Source organism: Nyctereutes procyonoides, unplaced genomic scaffold, assembly GCF_905146905.1.
Source record: "Nyctereutes procyonoides isolate TBG_1078 unplaced genomic scaffold, NYPRO_anot_genome, whole genome shotgun sequence".
NCBI classification, from domain to species: Eukaryota; Metazoa; Chordata; class Mammalia; order Carnivora; family Canidae; genus Nyctereutes; species Nyctereutes procyonoides.
In genome coordinates this window covers 3392677-3419448 of record NW_026575118.1, presented here as the reverse complement: position 1 = coordinate 3419448, position 26772 = coordinate 3392677, and the positions used below count along the sequence as shown (strand labels likewise).

At 35.8% G+C, this 26772-nt stretch overlaps 1 protein-coding gene across 4 annotated transcripts in view; it reads right to left on the bottom strand.

Annotated features, from left to right (window-relative positions):
* The window catches only part of EXOC6 (exocyst complex component 6), a 205465-nt gene that overhangs the window by 163958 nt on the left and 14735 nt on the right, over positions 1–26772 (bottom strand). For all 4 annotated transcript variants that reach the window (XM_055334426.1, XM_055334428.1, XM_055334429.1 and 1 more), the window contains exons 2-5: positions 6498–6669; positions 5187–5234; positions 5006–5096; positions 2288–2333 (exon numbers count right to left, since the gene is read on the bottom strand). In XM_055334426.1, coding sequence (XP_055190401.1) covers positions 2288–2333; positions 5006–5096; positions 5187–5234; positions 6498–6669 — 357 coding nt within the window. The remainder of the gene's footprint in view (positions 1–2287; positions 2334–5005; positions 5097–5186; positions 5235–6497; positions 6670–26772) is intronic.

The window sequence follows — 26772 nt, the reverse complement described above, 5'->3', positions numbered from 1 at the left end:
TGAGGGGTTCCCCTCACCAAATGTGGTACAATTTGAGCATCAAAAAGAATAATGAAAACAGCAGTATAATTATAACACACTATTTTTTTAAATCCATGAGTCTATACTGATAATGAAAAAAGAGAAGAGGGCAGCCTGGGTGGCTCAGCGGTTTAGCGCTGCCTTCAGCCCAGGGTGTGATCCTGGAAGCCTGGGATCGAGTCCCACGTCAGGCTCCCTGCATGGAGCCTGCTTCTCCCTCTACCTGTGTCTCTGTCTCTCTCTCTCTCTCTCTCTCTCTCTCTCTCTCTCTGTCTCTCGTGAGTAAATTAATAAAATCTTTTAAAAAAAAAAAGAAAAAGAAAAAGAGAAGAAAAAAGATTTTTTTTAAAAAAGCTCTTCTTTATATTAAGATGCTAATATTAATGTCTAATAAATGTCTAAGGAATGACAGAATTATAAAAATCATCATTTTATAACCTAAATATAATAACTGATTAAAGCAAGAGAGACACCTGGCTGGCTCAGTCAGAGAAGCATGTGACTCTTGATCTTGGGAGTTGTGAGATGGAGTCCCACATTGGATATGGAGATTACTTTAAAAAAAAAATTAAAAATCTAAAGCAAGAATCCTAAAACCAATGAGTGGAAGGTTAAGGAAATAGGACTCAAAATATCACCGCACAGAATATTTAGTAATTGCAAAGAGAAAAAGATACTTTTTTCAAATGATCTAGTAGACATCCTCTTAACCAAAAGACCAAATTTAACATAATCTAGAGAAAATCTAACAGTATATGCCTTCTGATTTCATACAGTGAGTGGTACACAATATCACTTACATCATACTCATACCAAAAACAGTTCATCTGAATCTAATCATAAGAAAATAATTAAACAAATCCAAAATGTCCTGGTCAACAAGACAACTGACCTGGACCCTTTTATGAAAAACAAAGTAAAGCAGGAAGACTGTTCTAGGTTAAAGGGACAAAAAAGGAAATATCAACCAATGCTTCAGGGTGGAAAGGACGATATAAGACATCTGGGATAAATGGGGAAATCTGAATATAAATATTACATTATGTTATTGAAAAAAATATATAGTGCCCCAAACTAGAAAATAGTAAAGAAACATTAAAAGTTAGTTATTTAAAAACATGAATGCAAACACCAAAATAATGCCTTAAAAGAGGTAAAAGGGGGATCCCTGGGTGGCGCAGCGGTTTGGCGCCTGCCTTTGGCGCAGGGCGCGATCCTGGAGACCCGGAATTGGATCCCACATCGGGCTCCCAGTGCATGGAGCCTGCTTCTCCCTCTGCCTGTGTCTCTGCCTCTCTCTCTCTCTCTCTCTCTCTCTCTCTCTCTCTCTCTGTGACTATCATAAGTAAATTAAAAAAAAATTTAAAAAAAAAAAAGAGGTAAAAGGTTTTGTGCCCCTAGCAAGAAGAAATGGTAAATGGCAAGTAGGGAAGATGATGCCTATTTTTCTGCAACAAACACATAGAACTATATTATCTGAGTCTTCAAAATATGAGGATGTACAACTTCGATAGAAAAAAAGTATAAAAAAGACTTTTCCGATAGCTGATGGTTCATGTATTAAGAAGCAAAAAAATAATTCTACTAATTACTATGAATTGGTAAAAGCCAATAAAATTCAATGTTTAACACTATAAAGCAGGATGTATACAGACTTATGAGTATAGATTTGTACATAATGTACAGTGATAATTAAGCAATTATTAATAAATCAAGAGGAAATCATTATTTCCCTATTCCAAATGCAGAATATTCTCATTTATTCTGATTTTTCTGTTACTTTAAAATTGTCCATCTTTAAAACATTTTAAACATAATTACATCTAATGATAATAAATTACTTCAAATGATTTTTCATTTGTCATGTATTCATTAGTGTTATAAAACAGAACATGATCTACAGGAGCCCAGATTATCAAAATATAACTACCCACACTGCTTTCACTGTGGTTCACAATACACACTCAGCCTTTTATTGTAAGCAATGTTCACATGGAAGCTAATCAATATTTTTTATTCCTGTTTGGTTGCCCATTTGTCCTTCATCAATATTATCAACCTTTGATTTCACTTATAGAGCATATGTATCCACAAATAAATGGTTAATAATTGCTTTATTAGATGATTCTGATGGGCAATTTGCATGAAAAAGAATAAAGGTAGAAAGTAAAACTTCACATGACTCACTTTATAGTAAGTTTATCCATGCTTTTCTTAACAGAAAAATAAATGACTCTTATTAAAAACAGGAAGGAAACCAACTCACCTTTTTGCAGTCATTTGTTCTTTTAGCTTACTGTACATTTCCAGCACTGCATTAAAAAATATAACTTATTTTAGCTTTCAAAATGAAAAAAACTGAGATGAAAAAATTAAAACAGGAAAGAGCCTATTATAAATTCATTAATTTTCTCTATACTTTAATTCAGGCTTATATTCTCAAATAAAATTTCATACTTCAAGTAAATAAAAACATTTTAATGTCTCTATATATTGAACATTACATTACATATAATAACGCATTTTATAGAATTTGGAACATTTTCATATGTTGATACCTATAATTGAAACATTAACCTACTAACAATTATCATATTCAGAAACTTAACAGTTTCTTCCTGTTAAGAACTGGAACTGGAAGTTTGGACTTTAGTTACTCAAGAGACAACATTGAGTGAGATTGATTAATTTTGATTCAATATATCAAATAAAATACATATATCAAAAATATACCAAACACAACTGTGCTATAGCTCACTAAACAAAATTTTACACCAAAATGACAAAGAAAAAAAAAACCCAAAAGCTTACAGAGCATAAATTATAATAAAATCATAAATAAACAGAGCAAAGCAACTTTTTTTTATCATTTTTATTACAGCCTTGGAAATGCAATTATTCAATAAAATTGTTATAACCTTCAACAAGATGACATATTGCCACCAAAAAGGTTTTAATGCAACTACACAGATTACAATTTATCCTTAGTAGAATTTCAAAGTATAAAGTGAGTAAATTATCATTGGCTCATTAAACCACTGGCTCACATTTTCACAGACCGGAGAGAGAGACACTTTTTTCCAGATTTTCTATTTTGGCTACTTCCCAGGGGTCTTCAAGTTTACAGAAGATACTTAGTTCACTTGTCTGAAAGTTGCAATGGTGGCAACAGTGAACCATCCAACCTATGAATATCTCTATCACAGTCCCTATACTGTAACGCAGTATTTCTCACATTTTCCAACCAAAGCAGAGTGAACACATAACCTGGGGAAATGCCAAAAACTGCTGCTACAAGTATAAACTTTCTTTGAAGTCTCCCGTTTTACCTCAACAATTTATGTAACTTTCATATCTATCTTATTTCCAGATAAAAATAATGCTCTCCTCAAAAATAATAAGAAAAACTTAAGCAGCAGGAAAATGCATTGTTTACCCTATGACTCCTTATATTCTCTCATATTCCTTCCAATGCAAGGAGGAGTGAGGCAATTATACAATAACAGCTTACTTATCTTTATTCGTATTAGATTGTAGGATCCTTCAGAGCAAGGACTATGTCATTTTCAACTTTGTATTTCCATTATTTATTGTAATGGCTGACACAAAAAAGTATTTATAAGTGGATAATTCAACAAAAGGCTAGATGGAGTAAAGGAAGCAATTCACAATGTGGCTATTAAGAGCACAATATTTACATGAATTCAGACTGCCCATCCAGTCTTGAAAGCAAAGACAGTAGCAGTGATAAAACTCTAACCTCTACTACCCTTTATTTCTCAATTCCAAATAGCCCCGTAAGGAAGAAGCTAAAATCAGCTCTTTCTCATTCCACCAGTACCCAATTGTTTAGGCTTATTACTATTCAGGGACAAAGCAATCAAACTTAGAGACTGTCTTCATGGCTACTTCAGTGTATCTGATGGTGGCAAAGAGGTATATTATTAAACATTACCATAAGGAAGTAGGTTCCTGAACCCTGAAACTGAATATAATAAGCAGACATTTTATATACTCAAAGTTAATGTACAAATTATCCATGGTTCAGAGATTAAACTGAGTAGAATTTCAATGATTCTTTAAAAAAAAAAAGTTATTCTCACAAAGTCAAAAAACAGTGTTTTTTAGTTAATAAAATCTGCTGACAATTTTAACATATAATTTGTGCTCCAAGCTAAATTTACATTATATAAATATCATACCAAGTATCTCATTCTATTTCCCTGGACATGGAGGTTCAAGTTCTTGCCAAAAAAAAAAAAAAAAAGTTTGAAAAAATGCTACAGTAAAATGGATTCAGCTTACTATATGAAGAAAAAGATGACATACACCCTGCTTCCTTTTGTTTGAACAGGATACATCAGGGGAAAGAAAATACTGGTGAGTTTCTTCAGAATTTATTTGATGTCCCAGTACTATCAGCCATAACACAGTGATCGAACTCAGAAACCTAAAAAGTCAGTCTTTCCAAGATATAAGAGCAAAGGCAAGACCAAAGAAGGGAAAAGATCTAGCACTTTGGGATTTTTTACTTTTATCAGCAAAACGAGACTAGGATCAAAGCAAAACCAACCAGCTTAAGTGACAAACAGAAAACAGTGGAAAACGAGCAGTAAAAAATTAGGCAAATTAGCAAAGGCAAGGAAATGTAATAAAGACACTCTCCTCCATGGGAAAGTATTGAGGAAAAACAAAAAAGCAGTGGGGGGGGGGGGTGAGGGACAAAGGACAAACAAGGCAGGAAGGAAATGGGAGAGGTACAGGTTGTTCTAGGAACCTGATGTGACAGATCATCAAACAAAACTTTAAAAGATAAGAAAACCATGAAAATTCAAGGACTAAAATAGATAAGAAAGATAACCATGAGCTTTTGGGGGCAATCACCAAATAATCTGTAATTCCCATAATGAATAATAACCATATGCTATGATTCAATTATAATTTCACCAAACCAAGCATTACATTATAGACAAGTTTAACTCACCTGGAAGGCATAACTGTAATTTTTCTACTACTGTTGTAATATTTCTCTGCTGAATTCTACATCGGATAATATCTTCTGTTTGGACTATCACCTTAGAAAAGAAGAAACATTCATATTTTTAAGCAAACAGTTAAATTGCATCCCACATATTGAGTATGCAAGAAATTTATTATATTCTCACCTCCTTTCCAGCATCTTGAAATCTTCGGTTGGTATCAGTAACTTGCACCTTAAAAATAATTTCACCTTAGTTAGACAAATATGCATAAAACTGCCCTGATATAACTGCTCACCCTTGTAATCAGATCATGCTTCATGAGAAACTTAGAACAAAGAAATGCAAATTCAAATTAACTCTACAGCTTGAACTTGAACTTTTGATTGAAAAGGGCTTTTGTTAACTTCAATTACTTATGACAGTTCTTTTTAACAGATTCTGTGGCAAACTTCTCAAATTTAATCTAGATTTTTGAACTTTCCTTGCTTCTCTAAGTCTGTCAAACAATTCAAATCACTGACCCAATTGACCACTGGTCCCTTTTTGATAACTTCAATGAGGTCTATGTGCCATTCATTGTCTGTACGAAATGGTGATTGCATTTTATGGTAATTAAACATTCATACTTTGCTGAATGCAAACACTGGGTGGTTGATTAACATCAAACACGGAAATTTCAATCCACAGCAACATTTTAATGCTGCAGGTGCAGACAAAGCTCAACCTCAAATTTTCCCACATATTAAGTGACTCATTAGGTCATCATAGTAAGGAAGCACATTCTACTTTATTAAAAATCTCATTAATTTCTGAACAAAGATGCTCAGTGACCTCATTGATGCTGTATTTGGTCTCTTGTTATCTGAATATCCTTTATATAATGGTTTTCTAATCATAACCTTGGTGAACCAGGGTCATTTTATCTGCTAAATTCTCCAAATGTAAAGAAAGATAAATAGGCCAATTCTTATAACTAAATACTTTGTATTCTGACTGAACAAATTCAAGCCTAGTTTAATAAATGTTTTTGCTGTATAGCAGAAAATATAGACCTACTTCCTTTAAGAAAATTATGCTTTGCTATTAAACTAAAAAAAAAGTTTCAATATTATTAAATAATTTCGAGAACACAATCACAGTTTTTTTTTTTAGTTTTTTAGAGGATAGTTTTTATCATTATTGTACTAATTGAAATTTTTAAATTCTAAACTGCAAATGAGGCTTTCAGTTCTATGAATTTTTTTAGTTCATTTCCCTGCATGGAAAGAAATCCTGTTAAGTCAATGCATTACTTGCTTTACAAAAAAAGAGATTACTCCTGTCATTAGCATGACAACTATGTTAATAGAGCATAAAGAGCATTCCCAAATATATACACTAATTCACTTCTTGAAAATAGTACATTTAATAATGATTTGTACATATGTATTATAAACTAATACTTGACTAATTTAATGAGAGCAAAGATAAAGAGAATTTTAAAATATTTCTTACCTTCAGCTTTTCTGCATCGGTCCTTACTTTAAGGAGTTCTGTAATAGCATCTACAAAACCCTGATGATGAAAATTACACATCTTTTCAATTTCCTTGTCATGATTACGGATACAAGCATCTAACTTTTCCATAAACTTCTTGTGTGCATTTGGTTGGTCGTCATACACAGACCTGAATGTACACAAAAAAGAAAACTAACATTAACTTCCCAGTTCACCAAAATTTATTCTTTATTAAATCCATCCTTTGCAACAGCTAGTAATTTTTTCTTTGCTCTGTAGTCAGTATATTAAGGAGACATTCATACATTTCAAGAATTGCTTAATCCTGATATCCCAATTTTAGCCTGTGAATATGACTTTTTAATATACAATTAAAGCTATTTATGATAATTTGCTACAGTACCAACATTAAATTAGTTACTTCAAAGCATAAGTTAATGATTTAAAATAAGCAAGCTTGTAAAACACCTAAAAACACTTTCCTATCTCTTACATGCAAAGTCACTACTCTGAAGCTTATCATTGTCCAAAAAAAAAAAAAAAAAAAAAGATGGCACAGCAGGAAGGAATGCAATTCTATAAGTACATGCCCTTAAGCAGCAGAATATTATGATAAACCCTTCTTTTCGGAAGGTATCATTTCTATTACTAATACTACAGGCCAAATTACATAGCATGCCATCTTCAGGTAACAGTTGAGGCAACAGAATAAATGCATAGGCATCACAATGATTTCCACTTAATATAACTATGGATCAACACTTCCCTACAAATTAAGTTTTTTGCCAACTGAATACAAGTTTTAACCTATAGTAACAGCTGATAATCATTTTTTAAGATTTTGTTTTTGTTTTTTTTCTTTTCAGAGAGAGAGGAAGAGAGAGCACAAGCAGAAGGACAGAGGGAGAGAGAAAGAATCTCAAGCAGACTCCATGCTGAGCATGGAGCCTGATGCAGGGCTCAATCTCTCACCATGAGACCATTACCTGAGCTGAAACCAAGAGTCAGACACTTAATCAACTGTGTCACCTAGGTGCCCACAACAGCTGGTAATCTTTAAATAAAATTGGATTAATAGTACTGTCATTAATAGATATCATTTGTGTGAAAAATTATTTAATTTCTTTTTGAACAAGTTAATGTTAAATGAGCCACAAACTCTCTAGATATCTGGAAACTGTCCAGATATCAGGAAATAGAGATCTGAGGCTCAGAATATGAGTGCTCAACATACTAGTGCTCAAAAAGAATCACTGAGTGAATGATTAAAGAATGAACAAACTCCTGATTTCTTTTTTTTTTCAAACTCCTGATTTCTGTAGCACTTACTGTGTGTCAAGACATATTCTAAGTGTTTTATATTTTAAATTTTTTAACCTCACAACAAGCCTATAAAGTAGACACTCGGAATACGAATAATAGTGAAGGGGAATATAAGGGAAGGGAGAAGAAATGTGTGGGAGATATCAGAAAGGGAGACAGAACATAAAGACTTCTAACTCTGGGAAATGAACTAGGGGTGGTGGAAGGGGAGGAGGGCGGGGGGTGGGGGTGAATGGGTGACGGGCACGGAGGGGGACACTTGACGGGATGAGCACTGGGTGTTATTCTGTATGTTGGTAAATTGAACACCAATAAAAATTAATTTATTAAAATAATAATAATAGACACTCTTATTACCCTTGCTTAAAAATGTTACCAATTATGTAACATCTGTAAATGCTATAAATTCCACAACTAGCAAGGGACAGTTAAGATATGAAACCTAGTAGTCTGGCTCCAGGGTTCATATTCTCAAGGCCATATTATATTCACTACAATGTTCTATAAATATGATGTACACATTCCTACTATAACTCAGCTCATGCTATCTCCACATAGAGGGCATCATCCTCCCTGCCAACTATCATTCAGAAAAGGATTAAACTTGCCCAAAGAAAGGTTTGGCCCTTGCCCCCAGCTCCTGGGAGGTAAACCTTCAGAATGTCCTTCCTACCTGATAGTTGTCTGTGTTTACTGGAGGGTCCTGGACAATGCCAAATAATATAAGATAGCAATGTGGTTTACAATGTGATTTACAGTGGATGGGGGCCTTCAGCCACATTGTATCAGCTCTGGAGAGTCAGCCATGTTTATGTGACCAATCCCCAGGAAAAACCCTGGATACCATGGGTTAGGTGAGCTTCCCTACCTGGCAATACTCCATGCCTACTGCCATACATCACTGCTAGGAGAAGTGCTATCTGCACGATCACTGGGAAAGGACAAACGGAAGACCCCTCTTTGAACTCTCCTAGACCCTGCCTTATGTACTTTTTCCTGATGTTAATTTTAATCCATATTCTTTTGCTGCAACAAATTGCAACTGTGAATTTAACATCTTTCTAAATTCTATGAGTCCTCCTAGTAAATTACTGAACTTGAGTGTAGTCTTGAGGACCTCCCAAAAATGTGCCCCCCAATCTGCTGCCCATTGCTTGAGATTTAGTTCAATTCGCATTTCCTCCAACAAGACTTTATCATTCATTTCCATGCCAAGTAATCTCTTCATAAGCAGAATAGGTAAATTTATAGTCCTTTCCACTCACTATGACATATAATCATATATTATACTTTGTACTGTAATTTAAAGCTTTCAGGGATGCCTGGATAACTCAGTGGTTGAGCGTCTACCTTTGGCTCAAGGCATGATCCTGGGGTCCCAGATCGAGTCCCGCATCAGGCTCCCCACATGGAGCCTGCTTCTCCCTCTGCCTGTGTCTCTGCCTCTCTCTGTGTCTCTCATGAGTAAATAAATAAAATCTTTAAAATAAATAAATAAACCTTTCAAATGTATGTCCTATATTTTGTTTCTTCGTATCAACCATAAGCTTCTTGAGGGCAGTCTCCATGTAATAGGTTTTTAATGAGTATCTATTATAATACTAGAAACAGCAATATTGGAGAACAATTATTAAAAATTTGGGCCTTTAAGAGCTGAGCTAGAACTAGACTTTGATCTTGGACATCTTCTTTTCTTTTTTTAAAGATTTTATTTATTTATTCATGAGAGAGAGAGAGAGAGAGAGAAAGAGAGAGAGAGGCAGAGACACAGGCAGAGGGAGAAGTAGGCTCCATGCAGGGAGCCCAATGCAGGACTCGATCCCGGGACCCCAGGATCACGCCCTGGGTGAAGGCACGCACTAAACCACTGAGCCACCCAGGGATCCCCGGATATCTTCTTTTCTACCGATATTACTCTCTCAACCTCATCCAGATTTAGAATTTTATATCCCATAAGAACACTGCCACTTCCCAAATTTAAGATTCCAGCCCTAATCTCTACCCTGAACTTCAAACTTATACATTTCTCCAACTGGGTATCTGATAAGCATCTCAGATATGTCCAAAATAATTTCCTATCTTCTCCCTCAAACCTGCTCCCCTCACAGTCTTTCTCCATCTTGTTTGTAAACGCCATTCTTCTAGTTGCTCTGGCAAAAAACTTGAAATTACTCCTGACTGTTCTCTTTCTCTCACTCTCCCTACCAAAACAATCAGCAAATTCAACCACATCTTACAACCCCTACTGGTGCCATGCTGGACGAAGCCACCATCACCTTGCCAAAATGTTACCAACTGCTTCCTAATCAGTCTCCTTGATTTTATTTACCCTTGCTTCCTTTCAATCTATTCTCAACACAGTAGACAAAATGAACCCATTAAAATATCTTTTTTTAAAAAGATTTTATCTATTTATTCATGAGAGACAGAGAGCGAGAGAGAGGCAGAGACACAGGCAGAGAAAAGCAGGCTCCTCACAGGGATCCCCAGGATCACGCCTTGAGCCAAAGGCAGACACTCAACCACTGAGCCACCCAGGTATCCCAATCCCATTAAAAAATAAATCAGATCTCATGTCTCTCTTCTGCTCAAAACCCTATTTCTCTTAAAATAGCCCATAAATCCCTATATAATGTTGCCCATGTTATCTCATTGACCTCACTTCTTAATATTCACTCTCCACTTTACTTATTCTGTTCCAGCAACACTGGCCTTTTAATGGTTCCTGAAACACACCAAGCACATTCCTGTTCTATGCTTTACACATGTTATTTCCTCTACCTGGATCACACTTCTTACACGTGGGCTGCCTCCCTTCAGGTCTTTTATCCCCTTCTTGATGAGGTCTTTTCTGGCTATAGGATCTACATTATAAACACACATGCGTGCGCACATGCACACACACACACACACACACACAGAATTCTTCCCTGCATTCTTTCTCCTTTTTTCAAACAAAGGAGTTTAGGGGTGCCTGGGTGGCTCAACCAGTTAAGCATTTGGCTCAAGTCATAATCTCAGGGTCTGGGGATCAAGCCCCACGTCTGAGTCTCTGCTCAGTGGGGAGTGTGCTTCTCCCTCTCCCTCTGTTCCTCCTCTACTGCTTAGATTTATGCTGCATCTATTAAGTTGAGAATCAGTACTGTAAATGATCCATCTATTACTAAGTTTTAGTCTCTCCTGACTCCTGATAGCCACTTGCTGTTACAGACATAAGTACAAGCTGTAGCACAAGCTGATATAACCACGTGTCATCCATAATCCATATTAATGAGATCATTCTGAACAGAGTACACAGAAATAAAGAAGTAGAGATGAGGAAACATTCTAAACCACAGGAATAAATGGCATTTATTAAAAAGTGCCAAAGGCCTAAGCAAGTGCCAGAATCCAAATTCATCACAAGATAAAATTTGGCCCTGAAAAGGACCCTAGGAAGTTCCCAGCTCTTTCTCAATTTAATAGATGCAGCACAAATCTAAAAGCCAGACAAAGCACTCAAAATGGAATTAATCAATACATGTACTTGATTTAACTCTCTACCCACTCTGATGAAAATATTAGAAATAACTAGTCTGAAAATTTGCTAATAAAGCCTATAGTAAATAGCTGAGTGAATAGAGACAAAGAGGAAGGGAGAAATGGTGGATATATAAAAGAACACTGGAAAAGGGAAGAAAGCAAAAGCAATTCCTCTCCAAAGTATTTCCTGACACCATATGCATAGCAGGGATTATCTGTCTTTTTCTGAAGGGATCTACTTTTTGTTTTGGTTTTTAAGATTTTATTTACTTATTTATGTATTTGTTTGTTTGTTTATCTATTTGAGAGAGAGAGAAAGCCCACAAGAAGGGAGAGGGAGAGGGAGAAGCAAGCCCCCTGCTGAGTGGGGAGCCCACAGACGCAGGGCTTGATCCCAGCACCCTGAGATCATGACCGAAGCCAAAGGCAAAGAACACAAACACTTAACGGACTGAGCCACCCAAGCACCCTGAAGGGACCTACATTTAATTATAGAGATAATTTGGAGAGACAGTGGAGGGAGGATATAGAAAGCAAAGAAGAAATGCACTCCCTGTCAACAATTCCCCATAGTGACTCAACTGACTAGAGAGAAATCATATCTGCTGCTTCTGGCTTAATGTGGTGAAGATTAAAAAAAAAAAAAAGTAACACACAACCAAGTACTTACTATTAAGTGTATTCACTAGAGCTTTACAATGTAGATTCTATTAGCATCTCAACTTACAAATGTAGTTTGGGAAGATTAAGACTTTAAGTTCAAAGTCACACAGCAGTAGGGCCAAGATTTAACTTCCAGTCTATCCAACTCAAAGCCAGTGCTCTTAACCATTATGTCACACAGACTCTCCAATCAGAAAAGGTGATAAGCAGTATGGAATGCAGAGAAGTTATAGGCATAGCAACTAACCAGATCACCTTTGAAGATCAACAATTGAGAATGACTCAATAAGGAATCCCTGATGTGCACTGTTGCATCCATCAGGTGAAATCATCCAATGGACAGAAAAAAAGGATGAGAACTGAGGCATAGCTAATTGTTAGGCAGTATTAAATTACAAATGCAACAAAATAAAGAGGAGCAAAACATGAAGAAGAGAAAATTAAGGGCCCTGTACTCATCTAACCTCAGGTGGAGGCTCTGAAAAATCTATTTTTTTGTCTTTAAATAACAATCTTTATTCTTTGAAATTCTGATCTGCAGGGCAAGAAAGGAAATACCATTTAGCGCTATTCAATCTTTGAACCCTAAGTCAGTTAACAGTTTTATCCATCTAATCATGAATGTGCCAAATACATTACTGTTCTAAACTTTCAAGCAGTATACAATTTTAATGAATTTTTCCTTCTTTTAAAATGTGCCTCAGAATGTTTGTCTACTGGCAAGCCTAATCAAATGCTATAAATAAATACACACAGATACATGACAAAACCAGAAAGCTGGTAAATTTTTCACTATCCCACATCCACTAAAGTTGTAAATTAGTGCTCCATACACAGTCGAACCTTAAACAAGCATTTGAACTGCGTGAGTACACTTACATGTAAATTTTTTTCAATATAGTACAGTATCATAAATGTATTGTTTCTTCCTTACAACTTTCTTAATAACATTTTATTTTCCCTAGCTTACTTGATTGCAAGAATACAGTATATAATACATATAACATATAAAATATGTGTTAATTAACTGTTCACGGTATCATAAGACTTTTGGCCAACAGTAGGCTATCAGTTAAGTCTTTGGGGAATCAAAAGTTACATGCAGATTTCCAACTGCACAGGGAGTCGGTGTCCTCTAAGACCCACATTTTTCAAGGGTCAACTGTACACATAATAACTTCAACGTAAGATAGTTCAGTCCTCCCTTCTGAAAGCTTAAGCATGAGTGCTTGCTTCGGCAGCACATATACTAAAAGGTTAGCACGGTGCCTGGCTGGCTCAGTCGCTTAAGCATCTGCCTTCAGTTTAGGTCATGATCCCAGGGTCCTGGAATAGAGTTATTGGGCTCCCTGCTCCACAGGGAGCCTGCTTCTTCCTTTCCTGCCTGCCATTCCCCCTACTTGTGTGTGCGTGCACACACTCTCTTCTCTCTCTCTCTGTCAAATAAATAAAATCTTCAAAAAAACAAAAGCTTAGCACAATAAAGTCTTCTACCAAAATGTAACACTAATCAGGCCAAAATGCAGATGTAAAATCAATTTTAAAAGAAGAGAGGACTTAAAAACTTCACGTGAACAGAAAATAACGATGGGCTATGCTACACTAAAGATTTCAATTTAAATATTTTAATTTTAGCAAATAGGAATGCATAAAAACAATGTACATGTCTTAAAAGCAGAGCTTAAAAATTCTTTTAAGTACACATTTTCTATCTTCATTACATCTAATCTTTCACACTAAAGCAAAATGTTGAAATATGAGTTATCGTATATTATTTGATCATCTGATGTAACCGGCTTAGAGCATTTATTAAACAAGTAAATCATCTTTCAGAAATGCCTTCTTGAATTGTGTGTACAGGGCTCCACCTAGTGGTAATAAAATAGATTAAAAAACCTAAGATCCTAAAACGTTAAAATTGGTTCTTCAAAAATTAATATTATCAAATCAAATGTCTCAATGGAGGAATTCAATTTACTTCAAGTTTTTGGGACAGATATTCTATTCTCTTAATAAGATAAATAATTTATTAATCATATTCAAGGGTTTCATAAGGAAACACCTTTTGATGGAAAATAACATTCACAAAATATTATGTGAAAAAGAACTCTCATTACTAGAAACACTTTAGGATATTTTTTGCCAAAAGGCACACAGTATATCCTTATGCCATTTTCAGTATCTTTTTCTTTCACTATATTTTCATTTTAAAAAAATCCATCATAGTAACTGTAAAGAGAATAAAAAGTAGAGGTTTCTCCTACTATCTGAAAGTAGAAAGCTCTTATGAAACCAAAATGATATAGACTGAAGAAGCAAATACTACTAATTTACGTGGAAAAATTTCTGAGCATTCCCAAACACAAAAAAAATAACCTCTCTTAGGTTTCTCTGGTATATCTTAAAATACATCTTGCTAACAGCTGGACAAAATAAATCAAGATAAAACGCAGATGCTCCCAGACACAGTTGAGAGCTATGGCTTCTTGATGCTGAGTATAGTTCCTAGGAAGAAGCTTGGCAGTGCCACTCCTGCTCATGCTGCTGAATGCAATTTTCACTTTTCATATTTTTTCACAAAAGCAAAAATCCTCTTTAGATTTCTTTCAGTTAGTGAAAACAGGTACTAATGTAGGTCTCTTGTAAAAGTGAACTGATGTAACACAAACTTTCAAAAAATAGGGGATACCTGTATTTATTTACAGAGAAATGACAACTTCTAATAAAATGTTTACATTTTTTAAAAAATTGATAAAATCTCAAAGTACCCAATCCCAAATTCCCTAAATTACCTGTATTTCCCGGAGCACTACAGTTTTCTAGTCAGAATAAAAATGGCCTTTCTTGATCTCGGAATCCTTTGTTCTCCATTAGAATGAACATTCCATTACATAACCACAAAAGAGCATAATCAAGTCCTACACAGAAAAATGTGAAGATACTCACCTAAAATGATTACCATTAAAATAGTAGATGCTGGCAGACTTTCCTATGAATTTTATTAAGCCATCAATCAACTGCTGTTAAGGAAAAATTATGACTTTAGCAAGATAATGGACTTCCAAAATACTGGAAAGCTAAAACCAAAAATACCGTTCAAGAATCCCTGGGCACTAGCACTGCATTTACCTGTTGGTGTCCATACTTTCTGCAAACTTTCATTAGAAAAGAAATGTACATTGTTTTTATCTCTGATAAAATTGTATTAGCTACTTCCAATCTCCATTGGATGGTTTTTAATGTCATTAATGTTTCAAACATTAACCATATTTTCTGTCAGTTCTTAAAATGATATATTAGCCTTAGTTTTATATTTCTATTAATAAAAAATTGGTTTTACATCCTTTCAAGCATTCTTTATTCTTCCAGTCCATATGCATTCTTCCTATTCTTTCACCAGTGTTTCAAAAGTCATAATCAAGCTTAATGTCTAACATACTGACCTTAATTTTATATCTCTAGTATTTAGTAATTAAGATTTGGTATTTTGTATTAGTGAGACTGCTTGTGATACTTCAGCAAATTTCCTATTTATACTGAACTCTTCAGATTCTAGGTACTGATCTTACTAATTAGTACTGAAATTTTGTTTACTAACATTTTGCTAACATTTGCATTTTGCTTACTTACATAACTTTTTCTGAATATTAAATATAATTATAAGACAACTAACCACTCCATTATCAGCTTTTGACAAATTAAATATTCCTAAAAATGATACTATGAAGACAATGTTAAAATAACAGAAAAACCAATCAGAAAATTTCAAAACCTAATAAAGTCATTCCATAACAATATAAATTGCTTGCTAATAAACTCAGAAATAGGGATCCCTGGGTGGCGCAATGGTTTAGTGCCTGCCTTTGGCCCAGGGCGCGATCCTGGAGACCCGGGATCGAATCCCACGTCGGGCTCTCGGTGCATGGAGCCTGCTTCTCCCTCTGCCTATGTCTCTGCCTCTCTCTCTGTGTGTGACTATCATAAATAAATTTTAAAAAATTAAAAAAAAACTCAGAAATAGTTTTAAAAACAGATTTTGGGGTGGGGAAGTGCCTGGGTGGCTCAGTCAGTTGAGCATCCACCTCTTGATTTCGGCTCAGGTCATGATCTCAGGGTCATGGGATTGAGCCCCACATTGGGCTCCACACTCAGCAGCAAGTTTGAGTTTCTCTCTTTCCCTCTGCCCATCCTCCCCCCACCCCAACATGTGTGTGCATGCTCTCTAAATAAATCTTTAAAGAAAAAACAGATTTTTAGTATATCAATAATTTTTTTTTATTTTTTTTAATTTTTATTTATTTATGATAGTCATCACACACACAGAGAGAGAGAGAGAGAGAGAGACAGAGACAGAGACATAGGCAGAGACATAGGCAGAGGGAGAAGCAGGCTCCATGCACCGGGAGCCCGACATGGGATTCGATCCCAGGTCTCCAGGATCGCGCCCTGGGCCAAAGGCAGGCGCCAAACCGCTGCGCCACCCAGGGATCCCGTATATCAATAAATTTGGCAAATTGGTTGTGCAACTCCTTTTAGGAGCATTTAGATACATCTAAGGTGCCCAAAATTTCAGCAGCATCCATGTGAAAAACACAGGGATAAAATATTAGTCAAAGATAGTAAATGAGTTCTCATTTGGGAGAAGGGGACTTTTTTCTTTCTTTTTTTTTTTTAAAGATTTATTTATTCATTCATTCATTCATTCATTCAAGACACACAGAGAGAGGCAGAGACACAGGCAGAGGGAAAAGCAGGCTCCCTATGGGGAGCCCAATCCGGAACTCAATCCCAGGACCCCGAGATCACAACCTCAGCCTAAGGCATATGCTCAACCACTGAGCCACCTAGGCATCCTAAGGACGCTTTTTTCCATGAAGAATTCCACTTGGAATTCCTTTCTTTTAAACAACAAATAGCAAATATACCATCTCTCTATCTTAAATGCACAAAAGTCTTGCTATTCTACTTAGCAATATAAAATAGCAAGAAAAGGGATGCCTGGGTGGCTCAGTGGTTAAGCATCTGCCTTCGGTTCAGGTCATGATCCTAAGGTCCTGAGATCAAGTCCCACATCAGGCTCTTGCAAGGAGTCTGCTTCTCTCAGCCTGTGTCTCCACCTCTCTCTGTGTGTCTCTTGTGAATAAATAAATAGAATCTATTTTTAAAAATAGCAAGAAAAAAAGTAGTCAATATAAAATTATAATACCAAGTACTCATAACATTTCCCCAACCATTTTATCAAATATATCAAACATGAAAAACAACATTCCCATAACTTTCCCTGACACTCTGTAATCCAGGAGCAAATAAAAAAATGAAATGCCTCCAAGACAGTAACACTTGCATAAAGACAAAGGAATAGGGATCCCTGGGTGGCGCAGCAGTTTGGCGCCTGCCTTTGGCCCAGGGCGCGATCCTGGAGACTCGGGATCGAATCCCACGTCGGGCTCCAGGTGCATGGAGCCTGCTTCTCCCTCTGCCTAAGTCTCTGCCCCCCCCCTCTCTCTATCATAAATAAATAAAAATTAAAAACAAAAAAAAAACAAACAAAAAAAGACAAAGGAATATTCTTTCCAACAATATTCATTAAGTACCAATCATGTGCAATAGAAACTGAAAATCAAGGGCAAAAAACAAACATGCATAGTTAACCTTAAGACAGAGGTTTACTGATCCCTAAATCATTAAAAATGTATCTGTACTGAGCATAATTCTTCAAAAAGGTAGAAAAATAAATGAAGTAGTTTTACAACATAGATCCAAAGTTCTTTAACACACTTTCCACTGAGAAGTGAGATCTATATACCCGCCTTCTGAATCTCAGCAGGCTTCTGAGTACTTTGACCAATGGAATACAACAGAAGTAATTACACACAACTTTCAGAAACTAGAAAAAAAACATGCAACTTGCCCCCGAACTTCTTTAGACATCCACTCTGGGAAAAGCCACCCACCATGTATAAAATAACATGCTGAAGAGACCACATAGAGCGCTCGAAATGACAGCCATATCAACTGCCAACAATGTGAGGGAACCCTCTTGGCTGTCTAGTCCAGAGAATTTCAGCCCCAGCAGCAACGAATATCTGATTGCAAATACATGAAAAACCCCAAGTCACAAATGCCCAGCCAAATCCTTCCTGAATCCCTGAAAAAAAAAGTTTATAAGTACAATACAAAATATTTGGACATCTGCATAAAACATGTAGATTAGAATTAAATTTAAATATTTTCCAAAGTAATTTCTTTTTTTCTTCTATATCTTTTTTTTTACTTTTGTCATCAGTCCTTTTTGGTACTGTCCTTAACTTCTTTTTCCACTGCAAGATGTCCTTTCCTCACAATATATGCCTCAATCTTAAACTTCCTTCACAATTCAGCTCAAGACAGCTGCTTTAGAGAAATTTCATCAATAGCCATATTGGATAATAACTTTCCTGCAACCTGGAATTTTCTTAGTTCTATTACTTTATTTATTTGTGTAACACTATCTTTTTAAAAATTTATCTTTTATTTATTTGTATAACATAAAACTTATTTTCTAATTATTTCATGTACATTTCATCTAAATTGTTTGAGAACTGAAGGTGTCTTTTTTTTTTTTTTTTTTTTTTTAGATTTTATTTATTCATTAATGAGAGACACAGAGAGGCAAAGGGAGAAGCAGGCTCCATGCAGGAAGCCTGATGTGGGACTCAATCCCAGGTCTCCAGGACCAGGCCCTGGGCTGAAGGTGGCACTAAACTGCTGAGCCACCTGGGGCCACCCGTCTTTTATTTCTATATTCAAATCATAAGTGCCAAAATGTTGCAAAATATTGCAAAACTTAATGAAAAGGACAGGGTCACTAGAGGGCACCCTTCACCAAAAAGTACAAATCCAAATATTTTACTATTGCATCAAAACATGGTATGAATTTCATACTCAACCAAATTAACAAAAACCATGAAATCAAAATAACTTTTTTTTGAAGCTGCTTTATCCTGATCCTTATTACTTTAATGTGATAGTTAAAAATAGCACAAAAGAACTATAAACACCATAAAAATTCTCTGGCAGGGGATCCCTGGATGGTGCAGTGGTTTGGCGCCTGCCTTTGGCCCAGGACGCGATCCTGGAGACCTGGGATCGAATCCCACGTCGGGCTCCCGGCATGGAGCCTGCTTCTTCCTCTGCCTATGTCTCTGCCTCTCTCTCTTTCTCTCTCTGTGACTATCATAAATAAATAAAAAAAAATTAAAAAAAAAAATTCTCTGGCAATTCCAGGCTCAGAATTTTTGGAGGTCCTAGAAAAGACACCATCATATAAGATCCTGAAGTAAAATCAAGAACTTTACTAACTTGCACAATATATTAAAAATGAAAGCCAGATGTTGATGTATTTAATTTGAACTTTGGAAGAAAGCATTCAAAAATATGCTAATTTTAGGGAAGCCTGAGTGGCTCAGATGATTAAGTGTCTGCCTCTGGCTCAGGTCATAATCTCTGGGTCCTGGAATCAACATTGAGCTCCCCACTTCTCCCTCTCTCTCTGCCTCTCCACCTGCTTGTGCTCTCTCTCTCAAATGAATAAATATAAATCTTTTAAAAAATGCATTAAAATACATCTTAACTAATAAATATTAATTATTATAATGTGTTTTTTCAAAAGAAAAAATTTTGCCACATAAATATAACTCACAAGTAGTATGGAGGAAAGCAGAAACATGTTTTCCCTGATATAAGGCTGATTTCAATTCCCACTACTGATCCTGACTACCGTCCACTGCTATTGGTCATTTCACAGCTTTGCAGAGAAAACAGTAAGTTGATAAGAACAATTCTGCAACCACTCAAAAGCAGAATGTAATAACATAAATAAAATAAAATAAAATAAATAAAATAAAATAAAATAAGCTTTTACATCTGTTTTAGTACTTTGCAATCCACAAAGCAATTCTGCATAGTACATCACTGCATTTGACTCCAAGAACCCCGCTGGGGAAGACAGGACAATTGGTTTAATCTCTATCTCACACATGGAGGAAATGAAGGTCTGAGAAGTTAAAGGATTTGCTCAACACCTGTGCCTACTAAAAAGGCCAGAGCTAGCCATCATGATCACGTTATAATCTTGGGGTCCTGCGATTAAGACCTGTGATAGGCTCTGTGATCAGCGGGAAATCTGCATAAGGATTCTGTCTCTCAATCTCCCTCTGTCCCTCACCCAGCTTGCTCTCTCTCTTTCACTCTCTCTTTCTCTCAAATAAATATATAAATCTTTAAAAAGGCCAGAGCCAGGTATACAATCCAAGTCTTGGATCCATAAGGAGTGTTGGAAAATTAAAAATTTTTTTTACAAAAGGAGTGTTGGAATATACTGCACAAGAAAAGGTAAAAGCAGCTCACTGCACAAAAATCACCATTCTGTTGCTGAAAATTACTTACCTGAAATATGTAATAGTCACTTCTCATTTCCAGAGTACCTTTGTTATTACTATGGTAATTCCTCTATTAATCAAGTCTCTGAAAATTAAATTGCTCCACAATAAAGTTGGCAATACCCAGACATCAACAATATATACACACTCTCATAAACCACACAAAGAACAGTTGCCTGCCTTCACATTCAGACATGACAAAAACAAAACAAAATAACAAACCCGCCATTGTACACAGATTCTCTTAGGCCTGGTCTACCAAACTGAAAAGAACCAGCCCTTCTAGTAAGACAGGCCTAAAAGCAAACCTGACTTATGTACTTTTTACCAAAGGAATGAACAAAAGGATAGGAATGAGAAGGGAAGGTAGGGAATGATGGTGGTGTTTTGGCTTTTTCATCATTTAGAATTGAAATAAGGGTACGGAGAAGATAAAAAGTCAGGGATTTTTCCTGCATCAAGCAGCCCCCGTCTCCTGGAGAGAATAAACCGGAGACTGGCCTTACTAAAGTTACTACAGCCCTGTATCTGGGAGCTGCAGAGGAGTAAGGGACCTACATCATTTTATTGTGAGTTAATTTCAGTGTCTGAGACTCCTCTGACCAAGCACAAGTTTAAAATACAGGACCTTCCCTCCCTGACCATAGTCCTGGTCACATTCCTTGTCTTTCCTAATCTTAATATAAACCTTGCCATGTTTTTTTAGTTAAAATTTAATAATGTTTTTGCACTGCAGCTTTTATTATCTGATACTCTAAATTAGAAGGCAAAGCATAACGATTAAGAGTACAGGCTGGGGGGATCCCTGGGTGGCGCAGCGGTTTGGTGCCTGCCTTTGGCCCAGGACGCGATCCTGGAGACCCGGGATCGAATCCCACATCGGGCTCCCGGTGCATGGAGCCTGCTTCTCCCTCTGCCTGTGTCTCTGCCTCTCTCTCTCTCTCTGTGACTATCCTAAGTAAATAAAAATTAAAAAAGAGTACAGGCTGGGAGACCAAAGGGTCTACATTCATCTAGCTGTACCACTTACTCTGCGCTTACTAAGGCCAATGACCTAATCTACCTCTACCTCAATTTCTTCATCTGCAGAATATGTATATAATAATGGTATCTCATTTGCTTTTTGTGAAGATTAAATAATACATTTAAATGTTTAAAATAGGCACGCAGTAAATGTTCAATAGATTTCATTATTATATACATGATTATTTTTACTTTGGGAACAAAGATCCTAGGAAATTATTTTAGAGTTATTATCACTGTTAATAGAATTTGACAAAAATAAGAACCACCTCAAGGTACAATAAGGAAATAATAACCAGGATGAAAATTTATACAAGAAAATTATATTTTCATTTAATACTAAAAATTTAACTTGTTGAATGGCATAAGTTTGCTCAATAAACATTCAACAAATAAATAATATTTGTTGTTTCTAATATAAGAATAAACTAGAATTAATGTCAATTAGGAGTCTCCTTCAATAATAGGAAACTTTTTTTTCCTCTCTATTCTTCTATATTTTTCAAGTTTTCTATAAAACAAAAAGGGTTTTGTTTTTCATTAATTCAGTTCAGAAGGTATTTATTGAGAGGGTGCTTTACCCAAGGCACTATGCTATGCAACATGGTAGGAACTAATCAGATATGTGTGAGTTTCATTAGTCCTGCATTTAAGACATTTATTTAAGACATAAATATTAAAACATACATTCACACACAATTAAATAACATTGTATAACACTTTAAAAATCCATGGTATAAGAACTCAGACACACACAAAAAATTATATATAAATACATATATATAAATACATATTTATACATATGTGTATACACATATACACCTAGAATGCCTTATTCTGAGATGCAAAGATTTCATGGAGGAAGTTGGACCTAAGATGAGAATTCAATGATAGGTAATATTTGAGTACTTGGAAGAAATAGAGAGGGGTAATCAATCATGGGTAAACATGCAGAAAAGGACATGGCACTGTGAAAAAGGCAAACAGTTAACTCATATGAAGGATGTACTAAGTAGTGGGAATTCTATTATAACTCTTGGATCAGTTAATCTTTATTTGGATAGTGGCCTGGGAGTGGCAAGATCCTCCTTTGTGATTTTGATCAAAGTTGGATCTTCTCAGGGCACCCCAGGTGGCTCAGTGGTTTGGCGCTGCCTTCAGCCCAGGGCTGGATCCTGGAGACCCAGGCCGTCCCACTTCAGGCTCCCTGCATGGAGCCTGCTTCTCCCTCTAGCTGTGTGTCTGCCTCTCTCTGTATCTTTCATGAATAAACAAATAAAATCTTTTTTAAAAAAAAAAGTTGGATCTTCTCCCCAGAAAAGTTCACAAACACAACTGCAATATACACTTTCTCTCTGAGAACTCCTGACCAACTACAAAGTTGAAAAAGAAATATGGTCTCTTCCACTCACAGTACATTGCCCAGAGGTGTACAACTGATCCAAACTGGTTCCAGGAATTTTGAATTGGACTTCAGAGGCAGCTATATGTGCCAGACTGACATATGGAAGCTCTAGGTGGTCATCCTCCACTAAGTATAGAGAGAAGCAGAGAAAGCTATACTTCAGAGGAAAAGGAAGACAGAGAAAGAAACATTCTTCTACCTCTTTATCTCAGTCTTTTAAGAAGCATGATTGCCTTAACAATTTTGTGAAGTAGCCAGTAAGCTTCCACTATTTTTGTTATATTTCCTTACGTTAACTCAATTTGGTTTAGCACCTACAACTAAAAAAAAAAAATTCCCTAAACACATATCCAGGCACACACTGACACACACATAAACATTTCTTAAAATTTTAAGGGGTTAACAAACCCCCTCATCTAATCAATATACTAGAGTACATCTTCCCAACTGAACAGGTTACAGGCATACCACAATGACCATCTCTCATTTTTCTGTTTGTGCTATGACATACATAAAAAATGTGGGAAGCATTACCACAAAATAATCCATAAATAAGTGTGTAAAGGCATAGTTTAGGTTAGCAGACTCCTGAGGAAAAAAACATGCCAACCAGGGGTAGGGGAAGGAGGAAGAGAAGGAGAAACAGAAGCAGAAGCAGAAGCAGCAGAAGCAACAGTAGCAGCAGCCACTATCTAGCTTTTACACAATACTTTTTAATTTTTCCAACACATCCACAACATTGTACAGCTAAGTAAAGAATTCAGGATACGCTAATAAGTATCCTACTAGCAAACTCAGAAGGAAAAAAAATGTATAAACACAGTATCCAATTTCTTTCATCACAAAATACAGATAAAGATTTCTTATTCACCTTCTGTGTTATTTCCCATGAAATATTTCAGCTAGTTATACACTCTTAGCATGGTTTACAAAATAATGCCCAGGTGCTTCCTCTAATTCAATTGAAGACATTCCGTCAAATAATTTTTTAAATAAAAGAGTTGACATGGGATCCCTGGGTGGCGCAGTGGTTTAGCGCCTGCCTTTGGCCCAGGGCGCGATCCTGGAGACCCAGGATCGAATCCCACATCGGGCTCCCGGTGCATGGAGCCTGCTTCTCCCTCTCCCTCTGCCTATGTCTGTGTGTGTGTGTGTGTGTGTGTGTGTGTGTGTGTGACTATCATAAATAAATAAAAAAATTAAAAAAAAAAGAGTTGACATACCCTAATTAAAAAAAAAAAAGAGTGCAATCATATCTTAAAGAGTCATGCAACCTGCCAAAGCATCAGGCTCAAGCAAAGGCAGAAATACAGGAGATAGGAACGCCTGAGTGGCTCAGTGGTGTGATCCCAGTTCAGGGATTGAGTCCCACATCGGGTTCCCGATGGGAGGGGCCTGTTTCTCCCTCTGCCTATGTCTCTGCATCTCTCTCTCTCTCTCTCTCTCTCTCTCTCTCTCTCTCTCTCATGAATAAATAAATAAAATCTTAAAAAAAAATACAGGCGATATTCCCTATATTTTTGATGTTGAATTTTACTTGCCTTGTTTTCCTCTATATGCAATTTCTGTGACTTGTTCTCACTAACAATATCCTGTTCCCATGCATAGGAAAGAACCTAGTACAGTTCATTGGTTAACATTACTTCCTATAACTAGGGTTGACGTTCTATAACACTAACACTTACTGTTAATTCTGGGTAACAACAAAGTACAATGATAATCACTAATGGACATCCTCTATAGTGAAACCTGAATTGATAATCTGCTAACACAGATTTGCAATAGACTTCCTCCTTCCTGTTTTTACACTTCTGACCTGAGATGTCTCTTCCTGTTGACTTCTGTGCTACTTGGTAAAATGCAAAAGATGAGAAATGGAAACACCCAATACATACAAAATTGTATTTGTCTTCTAGGATAACAAATTGAATTGCTAAATCAATTTTAACTGAAAATGCTTACTGCAAATTAATGAATGCAGATGTAGACTGCTTCCTTAGACTTTAGGTAATCAAACAAAAAAATGTTAAATTCTCTAAAGTAGATCAAATAATGTGCATTTTGCCTAATAGCTCAAGAGATGATCTATATGCTGGAGAGTATTATGCTAAATGAAATAAGTCAGAGAAAGACAAATACCACATGATTTCAATTTCATGTAGACTCTAAAAAACAAATGAATAAACAAAGAGTAGAATCAGATACTTACACACAACAAACTGATGGTTGCCAAAGGGGACGAGGGGTTAGGAGGAAGGGCAAAATGAGTGAAGGAGAATGGGAAATACAGGCTTCTAGTTATGGAATGAATGAGTCACTGGGATGAAAGGTACAACATAGGGAATACAGTGACTGTTACTATAATAGCATTGCATGGTGACAGATGGTAGCTACACTTGTAAGCATAGCATAAAGTATAGAAATGTTGAATTAAAATAGTGTACAAATTAAACTAAGATTATGTGTCAAATATACTCAAAAAAAGATAATAAATTAAAAATTTTAAAAATTTTTAAAAAGGTAGAGTCACCAGGAAACCCCTGAAAAAGATGAGCAATGAGGTAAAGGTAGCCCTAGCAAATATAACAATAAAGCCACTATAATTAAAAGCATGGTATATATATATATAGCACATGAATAGATATACAGACGATGAGTAAAGAATAAAGAAACAAAAGACCAACCACATATGAAAATTCAATAAATGGTAATGGCAGCATCTCAAATCAATGTGAAAAATATATGCTTTTTAAATAAGAAGTGTTAGGATAGCTGGACTGCCACATAAAAGAAAAAAAATCCAGCACACCTGGATAGCTCAATTGGAAAACCATGAGACTCTTAATCTCAGGGTTGTGAGTTTGAGCCCTATGTTGGGTGTAGAGATTACATAAGTAAATAAATAAACAAACTTTAAAAAATAAATAAATAAAACCTGGAGCCATTCATTATTCCATACCCAAAGAAAATTCAAAAAAAGAATAGAAATGTAAAAATTAAAAAACAATATAAGTACCAAAAGAAAACATGGATGGATTCCTCTATAATCTAGTACTATGGAAAACTTTCCTATAGCTCAAAATCCAGAAGAAAAAGATTGATAAATTTCATTTTCATAAAAATAAACTTTTGCAAGTGAAAAAACAAAAAAGACAAGCATAGTAAGAGACAAAATGAAAAAAAAATGGTTCCAACTAATGGCAAAAAAAATTGTGAAAGATTTTCAAGTGGTTGAAAATGATTACTCTAACACATTCTTTGAGATTATCTGTGCCTTTCACTATCTGACCTATTTTAAATCCTTATAAATTGTAGAAAACTGAGAGTAAAGCAAATTATTCTTCTCCATATAAATGCAAGACATTTTGGCCTGTGAAATGCAACTGATTACTGCCCTGAAGATAGTGACCAGCTATGTCTCTTTACAAATCTATTTTAGCATTTCCAAATGCCAAAAATTGTTTTTTGCCACCGTCTCTGAAACAGTTGTAACAGCTTATGAGTTCTCTCATTAATTAACAAGTTAAAAAAAAATCTTTGGCATGCATTAATTTTATATTTGTATGAGGGCCATGTTTTATCTTTTTTTTTAAACTATCTTTTAAAACTTTTGAAAGTTTCACCAAAATGTCCAGTGGATTCTCCTGGCACAGCTAAGAAACTGCACTGCCAGAGAATTGTACTTCATGGGCTGCCTAAGCTTAGGCACCTCTTTTCTTGGATCCCAGAAGTAAAAACCAAGTGACAATATACATTTAACTTTGCTGACTCTTATTTCTCTGGTTGTTGTCATTGTTTCTTCTCTACAGATTATAGGTTTGGTTTGGTTTTTAATTACTGCATGGCCAATAAATTATTACCTCTAAGTGATAACAATACCTAACAATTTGGTCTTATGGCTTCACCACTTATTTGG